The following is an 11,918-nucleotide window of genomic DNA, read 5'->3' on the forward strand; positions in this document are numbered from 1 at the left end:
GGGTTTAGGGAAGAATTGTTCTTGCATCAGCAGGCATTCGGAGCATGCCGCATAAGGAGATGGTGAAGTTGGAGGACACTGCTGGTATGCTCTACCACAGGAATATGCAGCATTGCTGTCATTAGCACCGTACAACTTGATCAAAATGTATTTTGAAAGTTGCCAGGAGAAAGAAGGGATGGAAGAAGTCACCTTTCGTAGCACGCTATTCCTATTCGCATTGAACACCCTGTCTCATGAAAACACACAGTTTTATAAACCACTTGTAGTCTCTTACTCACAAATTCCTTTCATCATCAGAATAGCTATCAGCTACAGCATAGTTAAGAATGTCACCGTTACCCACTCCGATATATAGAGACCATACACAAGAATTGCTTGAAGCAGCATTAATGTTAGTAGTATTGATTTAAGCCAGTTGAGAGTTACAGGCAGACACATGAATAAGCAGGGCTAATCTTGCACTAGTTAGGGAAGCAAAACTTCTACCTCCCAAATGCTTTTTCTGGAGGAAAAAAAGAAACCAAAAGTCATTTGGGTTTTTTATTTTTTTTTTTTTTTAAATGAAGTGTTGCTGAAAATCATTAGCTGAACAATGACAGCATTTTCTAGTTACAATTTAAAGTGGGTAAGATAAAGAAAACACAAATAATGGTATAAATAACATCAAGCAACAGCCTTTGCAGAAACTGCTGAAGGCAATAGCTATAACTGACACTACAAATTCTACTTACATATCTACATATACAAATCTATACATTCAATAAATACAGCATCAGTTGAATTTTAGTCCACTGCTTCACTATTCAATACAGGATAGCTCAGATTTTACTGTAGTTTTCTAATACAAATCCACAACAGAGTCATAGAAGAAATTCAGTTATTGACATAGCTTATAGAGAAAGTAATGATCAGCAGCACTAACAGCAGGAAACTCAAAAGCTGATGTTTTGCCTTCCTTAACTACAATGGGGATTTCTCTATCAGCCGATCCTCTGTCACTCATGCTGCAACTCTTAAGCATAGGGAGAAGCGCTACGTTTCTTATTTCAGCTTTTTCTCCGATTTCTGTACATTTTTAGACTAGTCTCAGACATTTGGTCCTTATATTAAGAGTAATTTTATAGCTAATTATAGAGATTATAATTTCTTGGAATGTAGCAAACAGAACTATGATGCCAAATCTTCTCCATCTCTTCATGGGATGCCAGGAAGAACTAGATTCGTTATTGATGTAGATTAATGTTCACCCTAAAGTGTAAAAGGTAAAAAAAGGAAAAACAAGTCAGTCATGGGCACTCTACCAAAGCTACTCATGGTTTCAGCTGTCAAGAAAGAGAAAAGCTTTTTGAAATTTATCTAATACATTAAAAAAACCCACAAACAACACCTCAGATCTAATAATCTTTTGAAAAGCACTTAATAGAATGCAGGTTCTTTGGCAAACACTTACTATTATCAGATTATGAAAGCAGACCATGATTTTTTTTTAATACATATAATTAAAAAATGTTCTCACTTAAGTGTCAAGTCTATTAAAATGTATCCCCTTCATTTTTTAGGAGTCTATGCCCCAAGCAGGTATTTGGGATTAAGATGACAAGATCTACATCTTTTTCTTATCAAGTTTTCACTATCTATTAAACCTTTGGGTTAAATTCTCCAAAAAGATTAGTGCAACTGCACAGTGCTTACTCCATCAGCATCAGCTGAATTCAGTCTCACTGCACCTTACCATAACAGAGTCCTAGCATTCTTATAAACTCACAGTACCGCAGACAGAATTTTTGGAAGACTATGGATAGTTTCCAAGAGATACCCACCTTTAGCTGGGCAAATGGTTCTAGCTGACCATTAGATTTCCATGGCAAGTGGGAAAATGAAGCATTTCCAGGCTTATTTCCTTTCTTCAGTGTTTGTGAGAGAGAACCAGCTGCACACACTCACTGCAGGAGAAATGGGTGGAAGGCTGTACCCAGCTTACACAAAGAGAGGACAAGGCATCCTCCATTATTTAGGGTAATATATGAGACTCAAGGTCAGAGGACCTAGTTGTATCACTTCCAGGAGCCACCTCAATGGCAACGAAGACTGTAAGCATCAGAGTACCAAATGAGCACGAACCATAAACACTCCTGTTAAGTTGTCAAGGGGAACTGCTAAACTTTAAACTCCAAAATAAAGGACTCCCAGAGATCCAGCTAGAGCTAGAACATTTATACAAACTGCCACACGATGGAAGCCACAGAACTTTATCTAATCAATGATTGTTGCTGGGAATCCTACATTTCGTAATGAACTACAGCACCTAGAGCAGGTTGGAAGATTGCTGTTAGCGCCTCTAACTCTGTGTCACACATATTTTGGCTTGCAGGACAAACAAGGAAACAGTTTAAGATGATGTAGGCTGTAACATGCCTCCTGTCCCACCTGCATGAAGCACAGAAAACCTGTTTGAACATGGATGCCACTATTTGTGCCACAGAGCCGGGCCCAGGCTTGCCAAACACAATCCTGTGATGCCAACTGCTGGCTAAGCCAGGAAGCAGGAGCCGCTGTGATGAGGAACAGATGAAAACTGTTGCTCATCACAACGAGAAATTCCAACACCCCATTTCCTCCATAAAAGAAAACTTCACTCCTGAGAAGTTTCTTGTTCGGTATCACAGAAAGTGAAACAAAGAAAGAGTGGAGGGAAGAGAGCAAGCGGGGTACTTCTGGTGAGGTCAGAGCTGCGTTTTGTCACATAACGTAGTGCAGAGCAGAGCTGTTCTGGGCACGCACACCGTAACTCCTCTGCATGTTGTCTACATCCCTGGTTCAGAAAGACGCTTAAGTATACACGTAACCTTTGAAATATATGTTTAACTACAATATATAGTTTATATTTGAAACTAGACTGCACAAGTCTTATCCTAACCAAAAATAATATATTACACTTCTGGCATGATCATGTTACAAAATCCAACTGCAGGGTTCACAGAGTATAGTTCTGGACATCTGGCCTAGGTTTTTTTTTCCTCCAGAGAACCCAGAAAAAGGACAGGCAAGCATTCAACGTAGACAAAAATCCCAAAACTTAGGGGTTGGCTTTGATGCTATCTTTCAGGAAAAACTGCAGTTCAGAGCTTAAAATACAGGGCGGGGAGGAACCCTCATACCCTCCCTGTCTCTGCTTCAGCATTACTTAACCTTTCATAATAGTTTTCCATGTCTATGCAACATTTCTAGCAACTGCTAACTAAGTACATGTGTGGAGGGTCTAGAAAATAAATTTAAAACCATGCCTTAAGGATTAATATTAGAGTGCTCAGAATGGAATTCTGAAAACAACTGTGCTGCACACTGAAATATGGCGCTTTATTATTTTCAGTGCTTTTGACTAATCCTGGATTGAGATAATGCTAAACAGATTCAATTAGTTCAATAAAAAGAAGGCAACATTCAGTCTAGCAAAGTCATTCATTATAATATTTATTCTATGAAACAAAGAAGAAAACATAAGATTAAAAAATGTCCCATGCATTTCATAAAATACAGAGAAAGACATTGTCACAAACAGAACTGAGAACAAGCAAGAAAAAGCCCCACTGAAGATCCTGAGTGCGCCACTCTCCACATTGCATCATATACATGCAAAAAGCATATACAGGATAAAGAGTGGTGTAAGGGAAGTGGCAGGTTATCCGTCAGTATCTTGGATGAGTAAATGAGCCCACAGACTTTTGCCATCACCCCTCTTTTATCAGAAAACCAAATTGATGCAATTTGTTTTCCTTGCTACCAGTTCTTGGCATTGCCTTTGGCTGGGAAACCAGAATTCATATTAAGTTGCAGGCTAGAAAGGTACTAGGGCCCAAAGTGTAGGTAGCTACAGAAAGATAGTAGGATACGATGGGTGGGAGGAGATGGCAGTTGTTCCACTGCTGGAAGCAAGGTGGAGGGACATGCTTTAACTATCTTAACTGGGAGCATGAAGGGTGGGAAATACATCCTGCGAAAGAAGGATGGGCAGAAGCAGGGAATATATCTAGTACCTCTCTTTAAGAGTCCTAATAACATGAAAGACATGCTGCATTATAAAAGGATGCTGAAAGCAACACCTTTATTTAGGTTACCGTAAGTCTTCTTACTGAAAGCTTTTGATCCAGTTCCTTCTCTTCATCCTATGGTACTCCATTTGGCTTTAGCAAAGCTGTTACAAGATCTCCTCTTGCCTCTCTCTCTCTTTTTTTTTTTTTTTTTTTTTTTTTTTCTCTGACAGATTCTCTCAGACTCCCACAACGGTTACCAACCACATAACTACTGACCACAAAGCCAGTCTAATTCTGGACTCTGATACAAAAGCAGTCCCCATCTCTTACCGGGAATGCCCAAAACCTGCCACAGCTGTATTTGGGGAGGATGGTGTAGAGAAAGGAAGAACAAGGCTCCACTTACACAAACACCTATTACCCCCAAAACCCCACTCCATGCAGGCTTAGGAACACCACAATCAAAGAGTTTCATGTGGGGAGGAGCAAAGAGAAGACAGCGGACTGGGATCCTTCCCCCTGCACTCATGGATGCATCCACTTCTCTGACAACAGTATTCTTCTGCTAGCTACCAAGCTATCTCTGCTGCAGTGCGGAAGGTTCTGCATTGGCCTCCTGTGAATGATGCACCATGGGGGAAGATTGTTACAGTTACAAATGTGGTTTTCACGTTGTTTCTTAAAAACATAAAGCTAGGAATTCATATTATTAAAAAATTTACACTAAAGTGTAACTTAACCTGTAGCATGAAATATTTCAAAATTAGAAGATGCGAGATACTGTATGTGAGAATGTAGCCCATGCTACACCTTAACTCAGTTCCTTTGCATGTACGTGTCAGGAATATGACTTTATATCACATGATCTTTTCACCTTTCAATCCCCAGAAGAACCTTATTTCATTCCCTGGACAAGCACAAATGAGGCAGAAAGAAGACTCCATAGGAAATCCCAAGTCCAGCATTTCTCACTTTTGAGTGCTTGCAGCTAGAATAATGTTTTCTTGACGGAGTTTTTAAAATTCAATTATGTTTTATGTGCTCCATTTACCTTGCATTAGGCAAACGGAAAATGCTGTAAAAGATTAAGGTCTCCGGTCTTCACAGGTCTCCACAGGCCTTGGTGAAACAGAAAGGCTGAGTCTTCTTTTAAAATAACTGCCCAGCTTCCTAGCTAGTATAATTTCTATGTTGTCCATGTAAACATTACACAGAGTCTTTGTACCACCCACTAAGCTCTTTGCTTCAATCAACTATTTGTGCCCAAAAGCACATCCTCATGTTTCTTCCTACACCACAGCCATCCTCCTACGCCACCAAAGATGCAACAAAATAGGAATTAATCATAGGCTGGATACTCACAGGGATTGCTGCTGTTTGCTTCTGTCTTCCCAGCCCTGACAAGTTTGATTGAGTTCTGCTGTGCTTTGCCCTGCTCCTCTCCAGTTAGCAGGGCTTTTATTTCAGAGGGGATTTTCCCTTGGTCCATCGCCATGCACCACTGCTTGTACTGAAATACGCAAACACATTAGGCATTAGCAAACTGCCAGGATCACATCAGCAGACAAAACAGAGCTGTAATCTTTCCCTTCCGGTATATTCATTTAAGGTTTGAATTTACTGGGCTGAAGCCTCTTACGAAACTGCAGAGCACTAACAAGCTAAGCACGTGTCCACGGTTCCATACCTGGCCTCAGTAAATCCTGTTTCAGTCAATAAACTGCTATTCAGTGGCAGTACCAGACACAATACTGTAATTATTAAACAACACGGAACACTTTGTGCATTTTCTCACTGCTGGCATGCCAGAATACCGTTCCAGTTCATGGCCTATTAAAACCAAATATTTCACATGACTCTGGGGCTGATTGACTATTAAGACGTCCTTTCTGATTGTGCAAGGCATGGTTACAGCACATGTGCCTTATTCCTCATCTTAAATTCTTCATTGGCAAACCCTGAAGCACACCGAAAAACCTGTGGTCAGTTGGCTGACTTTCCACCCAATCCTAACCCTATTCACCTGTGGTGATTAGCCCTGCCTATTCAAACAAACCTAATGCAAGGTCAAGGCAATATCCTCAGCTCCAATGAAACTTCAAAGGCATCTCAATATCACTGAGGGGCTGAGTCTGTATTTCCAGAGGAAACATTCTCTTTGGTTAACACAGTTTATTTGGCCAAGACACCCATCTTATATGTCCTGGAACACAGGACAGCTGTGCAACCATCTACACAGAGAGATTCCTGCAAGAATCCACCTCCCCAAGAAAAAGAAAAGTCTGTGGGAAGCAATGACACACTGTGAATGTATGTACCCCTTGATATTTTGACACATCTCTTTCCACCTCTACCTCTTTCTGCCTCTTGTCAGAGGTTTTCCAAACCAAACATTTTAACTACAGCAGACTCATGAGCGATGGCACTTTCTTTGCTTGCTTCCAGTTCAAAACCAGCAGATAACTTGTGACATGGGGTTCATATTCAACGCACAAAGTAAGCAAACAGCTGAGTGCATCTGTTACTGATGTTTTGATACCTTATTTCTAGCCAAATCCCACTCTCAGTCACAGCGATTTCAAGAACAAATGTCCAAGAGGGCAGGTCCCAAATAATACTGACAGTTAGGTTAAATGACAGTTTCTTACCATTTCAAGCTCTTCTCTAAGAGCGCAGATGGCTCGCTCCCTGCTTGAAACCAGCTCTTCCAGGTACTGGTACCTCAGCTTCTTCCTGGCTCTGCACTCTCTTGCACTCTGACGACTTCTTTCAAGCTTTGCCTTCAAGTCTATTTTGGATGGTTTACGACCTCGCTTGCCTGGTTTCTTCACCTTGCCTCCCACCACCTGGAAAGGAAGGTTACATTAAAGATCCTGTTCTGCAGAGGTAATGCTGGAGCCATGTCATTGCACCTACTAGGTATCTCAAGTAGAAAACTTTGCATGTACTTTCACCAATTCTAAGCAACAGAGGAAAGATGTAGCTTGTTTATGGGGCTCATGCATGAGGTTTTCAGTGACAGCATCAAAAACAAAAGGGAGGGATATGACTTCATACCAAAGTCAGTCCTTAAGCAGTCCTGTTGTAAATCCTACTAATCAGATTTGGAGGAACAGCATCACAAAACAGTTGAGGTTGGCAGGGACCTCTAGAAGCCATCTGGTCCACCCCCCCCTGCTCAAACAGGGCCACCAAGAGCCGGTTGCCCAGGACCATGTCCAGATGGCTTTTGAGTATCTCCAAGGACGGAGACTCCATCACCTCTCTGGGCAACCTGTGCCGGTGCTCGGTCACCCACGCAGTAAAAAGTTCCCCGATATTCAGAGGGACCCTCCTGTGTTTCAGTTTGTGCCAATCACCTCTGGTCCTGGCACCGGGCACCACTGAAGAGCACCTGGCTCCCTCCTCTTCACACCCTCCCCTGCAGGTGTTTGTACACACTGATGAGGTCCCCTGAGCCTTCTCCTCTCCAGGCTAGACAGTCCCAGCCCTCTCAGCCTGTCCTCACAGGAGAGGTGCTCCTTCGTCATCTTAGCGGCCCTTTGCCGGACTCTCTCCAGTAGCTCCATTTCCTTCTTGTACTGGGGAGCTCAGAACCAGACACACTACTGCAGATATCCAGGAGGATATCTGCGACACCTAGGAGACAGAGACGATCAGTCAAATTCGTAGCAAAACTGTTTTATTACTACCAACAACTCCTGCCCTAATGTAGTGTTTCTAGCATTGCCAAGTATTATGGAGTTTAACACTTTAATTTGGAAGAAAAAAAATATTTATTTATAATACCAATATAACCCAAAACTTAGTTTTGCTGCAATAAAATTACCATAGTTTCAGCCTACTCAAAAGATTAAACTTGTCAGAATTACTCACTAGCCATCTCAGCTTCCTCAGTCCTGATTTCTTTCAAAGGAATCTTTTGAGGATTTTTACTAAACAGGGAACTCTGTTACACTGAGTCCTACCTCTGCTGCCTCTACTCCAGTTGCACTTCACTACTCTGGCCATGTTTACATTCAAAACAATACTACATGGCCTTGAAAATTGTCTCCTCATGCAACCTATCCCAATGCTCAACTCTCCCAGCACCTAATTTAGATGTCCCTTGCAGAACTGTAACCCCCTAGTTTCTTGTCCTACGGACTGCAGGTTTTGCAAGCATTTTCCTCTCTTCTTTGTGGCTTTTTTTTTTTTTTTTTTTTACAGGTCGGAAAGCTTCCCTTGCTACAAATAAAAAAAAAAGAAGGGAATAGTTTCCTCAATGTTTACTTCTTCCTCACCCAAATATTTTACTCTTAACAGGAGAGCATGGCACATGAAAGTCTTAAATATGGTCTGAAATTCAGGACACTGGCTGTTGGGTAGTATTGCTCCATAAGCATTACATCAGCCACACACCCCACCTCCCCTCCGAAGCAAGGATTTCTCTTTATTTGCATTCTGATCACACTGTTTGAATGGAGGGGGTGTGGAGAAACACACCTAACGTGCACACCTACATACAAGAATTTCATTGCTGGCTTAGTGTTTCACCATACTGTGTATAGACAGTACTTTTTCTCATAGGCAGTGTCCAAAATTAACAGTGTTCATAATTAAAAAAAGGGCACTTTTTACTGTGTGATGCTACAAAATAAGTCAGCTTTGACATTCAAAGAAGTCATTTGTTCTACAAACTTAGCAGGCTGCAATAAAAACAATAACATAGTGAATTGATGTGCTAGAATGAAGAAAAAAAAGTATTATACAATTGAGCCTATTCTTTCTCTGGAAAGTAAATCACCAACCACATGCCAACATAATCCTACCCTCTCTATATTGCCTCTCCTATTTTATTCAGGTGGAGTTGCCTACCATAAGCAAATGCAGGATCTGAAAGTACTTAATGGATATTTAGTGATAATGAAACAAACATCATAAATTCAGAAAAGCAGAGAAAAAAAAAATCAATCTCTTTTCCATTTGAACTGCTGAATACGGTATGAATAATTCATTCACTCCGCCAAGGTGCTCTCCTTAAGATCTTCTAGTTCAGATACTATATTCAGTGAAATAGTATAAAACTAACCAGCCATGGCCAAGGGGGGAAAAGCTCCAAAGAAAGGAAAGGGACTGTCCCATTTTGGGCATGACAAGCGCAGCTCTGTCCTCTCATGGAACCACACTCATATTTCTGCATGGTGTGATTTATATGCCTAAATCAGTAGGAGTTAGAAATACACACAGTCTTCCCAGGAGGGGCTGTAGGCACTCACAATTTGTTATCTATTATTATCTGCACTTGAAAGATTTCTGTATATGATATTATACGCTACAACCAAAGTACTTCAGTTCTCAAAGATTTTTAGTGCCTGAGGTTTTCCTGTGCCAGTGCAAGGTAGTTTAAAGTAAATCTTTGAATTCAAGAGCTAGATAAGGTCTTGTAGAGACATACACTCCAGCTCTCTTTAAAAAAAAAAAAAAAGAAAAAAAAGAAAAAAAAAATCAAACCTTTGCCACTCTGTGAGCTCTGAGCCTCTTGACGAGTGGGCTAGCACTCGAGGTTGGAGTCCCAGCACACCACGTAATGCTGTAGGAACAAAATAACTCGAGTCTCAGTCCTGTGCGTGTCACAGCCATGCACTTTCACCGGAATGCCAAGGACCTGTTATTTCAAAGCATCTTGTGTATGCTTATGTGTAGCCAATGCCTTTTTCAAGGGAGGGGTCACATCAACACAGAAAACATACAAAGGGCAAGGGAGAGTAGATTGCTATGCCAACAAAACAAGTGAGCTCGTACAGACTCTGGGTTTAAAGGCATGTTTCTACACACAGATCTAGAGATGCGGACCTAAAAGAGTTAAAGGCACTTTGTAGTCTGCAGGAAAATTAGACACTGGTGTAGACTGCTTTGCACATTGCCAAGGCGTCCCCGATCCACCACGATGAGCTAACTGCTTTCCCTTTAATCACTCAAAAGAGCTTTCTACAGATGGCTGTACTAATTGCTCGCTCTCCCCCAAGATCTTTTCCCACTGCAACAGCCCCGCACACAAACTCTCTTATGGGAGGAAAAAGGCTTGTACCTCTTGGGTCATTGCTGGCCAATGCTCTAACCACCCGGACTACAGAAATAATTAAAAGCTTCCTTCCCTTTTAACTCTGACCTTAAGCAGGGAGACCCTAATAATCTGCCTTCGCATCATCCCAAAAGACTCATCATCCTGAAAGACTCATACTGTCTTCGTGGATCCTAAACTGGAGTTCACCATACAATTAGGCATCACCCTGCACAGCTAGTTTGGTAAGCAATTTGATCAAAACCTGCATCCTTAACAGTTTTTCCTCACCAATACTTAGAAGCTCCTGCCGTAACCTTAAGCAACCCAGCTGGGGAAGAAAAAGACCTGATAAATCCTTTGCCACCATCCCACATTACCATATCCCCCGGCTTCTAGTCATGCTTGCCTACTCAGTTGCTATGCTGATGTGACAGAAAGAAGACAAAGCAGAAGCGCTAGTTGATGTTGAACATGGCAGCAGACCAAGAAAAAACAAGCAAGCAAACATTTTTTTTTATTCACTTTGTATTCCTCGGGAGTTTATGAAAGGATGGGATCTATTAGCATTCAGCAGTAGGGATTTGGGTTTTTTTCAGGGAGTCATACGTAATCAAGACCAAGAACGATATTAATCATAAAATTTCTCATAGAAATATTAATAATGACATGCATTTGTCAGAAATACGATCAAGCTCCTAATTTCAGTTCACTCAGACCTCAGAAAATAGAAAAACCTAACTCCCTCCCTTTTTGGTACAGTACCTAGATCATAGCATCATTCTTGCATAACATCATTCATCAGTGTTCAGGTACCAAATTATTTGACCTGGAACTGGGAATAGCTGCAATTACTTGCCCTGATACAGAAAAAGCCCTCAGATTTCTGGATTTTTTTTTTTTTTATTAGAGGGATTCAGCAGATCTCTACAGAAGCACTGCTGGATCATGTGATGGAGAGGTCCTCTGGAAGGATACGCAAACATAGTACAGCCACTAGCATTCACACCCCCAGAGGAACTGAGCAGAAGGCTGCGGGGAGACCTGATTGCGGCCTTTCAGTACTTAAAGGAAGCCTATAGGAAAGATGGGGAAAATCTTTTTAGTAGGGCCAGCAGTGACAAGACAAGGGGTAATGGTTTTAAACTAAACCAGGGTAGGTTTAGACTAGATATAAGGAAGAAATTCTTTACAATGAGGGTGGTGAAACACTGGAACAGGTTGCCCAGAGAGGTGGTGGAGGCCCCATCCCTGGAAACATTCAAGGCCAGGTTGGACAGGGCTCTGAGCAACCTGATCTGGTTAGCGGTGTCCCTGCTCCTGCAGGGGGGTTGGACTAGATGACCTCTAGGGGTCCCTTCCAACCCAAAACATTCTATGATTCTATGATGATAGTGATAGAGTTGGCCTCACCATTGACACCTGCAGGTTTTGAACAATTTGGCAGATTAAAACAACACTGTCTGAAGCACTGTTCAGTGCTACTGATCAGCAATGCATTGACCAGTTCAGCATCTTCCAGCAACTCTCGGTTCATTTACAGGTAATCAAGTAGCTCTTAAGTGCTGCATCAACCCGTACTTGAGATTCAGCTCAAGGACTCATCTTAAGCAGACATTTGGTTGCATTACTGGCTGAAGTTATAGGCCTGCAGAATTTAACCTAGCATGGAACTGATGATCATCTACAGAATTTATACAAAACTATAAAAATGATTAGCAAGAAGTTAAACCTAAGCATTGCATTCATTACAGTAGAGGGGGAAGGAATCTATTCACGCTTGCAAACATTTTCTTCAAATCAGTAATCAAATGAAGTTAGTCACAAGCCTCCTAATAAAG

General features: G+C 41.5%; 1 protein-coding gene across 5 annotated transcripts; it reads right to left on the reverse strand.

Moving 5' to 3' along the window:
* Positions 1 to 555: 555 nt before the first annotated feature.
* Positions 556 to 10,693, reverse strand: CREBL2 (cAMP responsive element binding protein like 2). 5 transcript variants are annotated; one of them, XR_004841674.1, is made up of 5 exons: positions 7,394 to 7,815; positions 6,683 to 6,880; positions 5,397 to 5,544; positions 1,824 to 1,946; positions 556 to 1,251 (listed from the first exon to the last, which is right to left on the reverse strand). XR_004841674.1 is itself a non-coding variant. In XM_035892055.1 (4 exons), the coding sequence occupies exons 1-4, from the start codon at positions 7,601 to 7,603 to the stop codon at positions 1,247 to 1,249; spliced, it is 561 nt and encodes a 186-aa protein (XP_035747948.1). In that variant the 5' UTR covers positions 7,604 to 7,812; the 3' UTR covers positions 557 to 1,246. The 5 variants fall into 5 exon arrangements, 3 of the variants coding, with proteins under 3 accessions (XP_035747948.1, XP_035747947.1, XP_009634800.2); XR_004841675.1 differs by lacking the exon at positions 7,394 to 7,815 and adding an exon at positions 9,528 to 10,693 and having other exon boundaries at positions 557 to 1,251; XM_035892055.1 differs by lacking the exon at positions 1,824 to 1,946 and having other exon boundaries at positions 557 to 1,251; positions 7,394 to 7,812.
* Positions 10,694 to 11,918: the final 1,225 nt, after the last annotated feature.

This window comes from Egretta garzetta, unplaced genomic scaffold (assembly GCF_000687185.1).
Source record: "Egretta garzetta isolate BGI_Z169 unplaced genomic scaffold, ASM68718v1 scaffold293, whole genome shotgun sequence".
Lineage (NCBI taxonomy): Eukaryota > Metazoa > Chordata > Aves > Pelecaniformes > Ardeidae > Egretta > Egretta garzetta.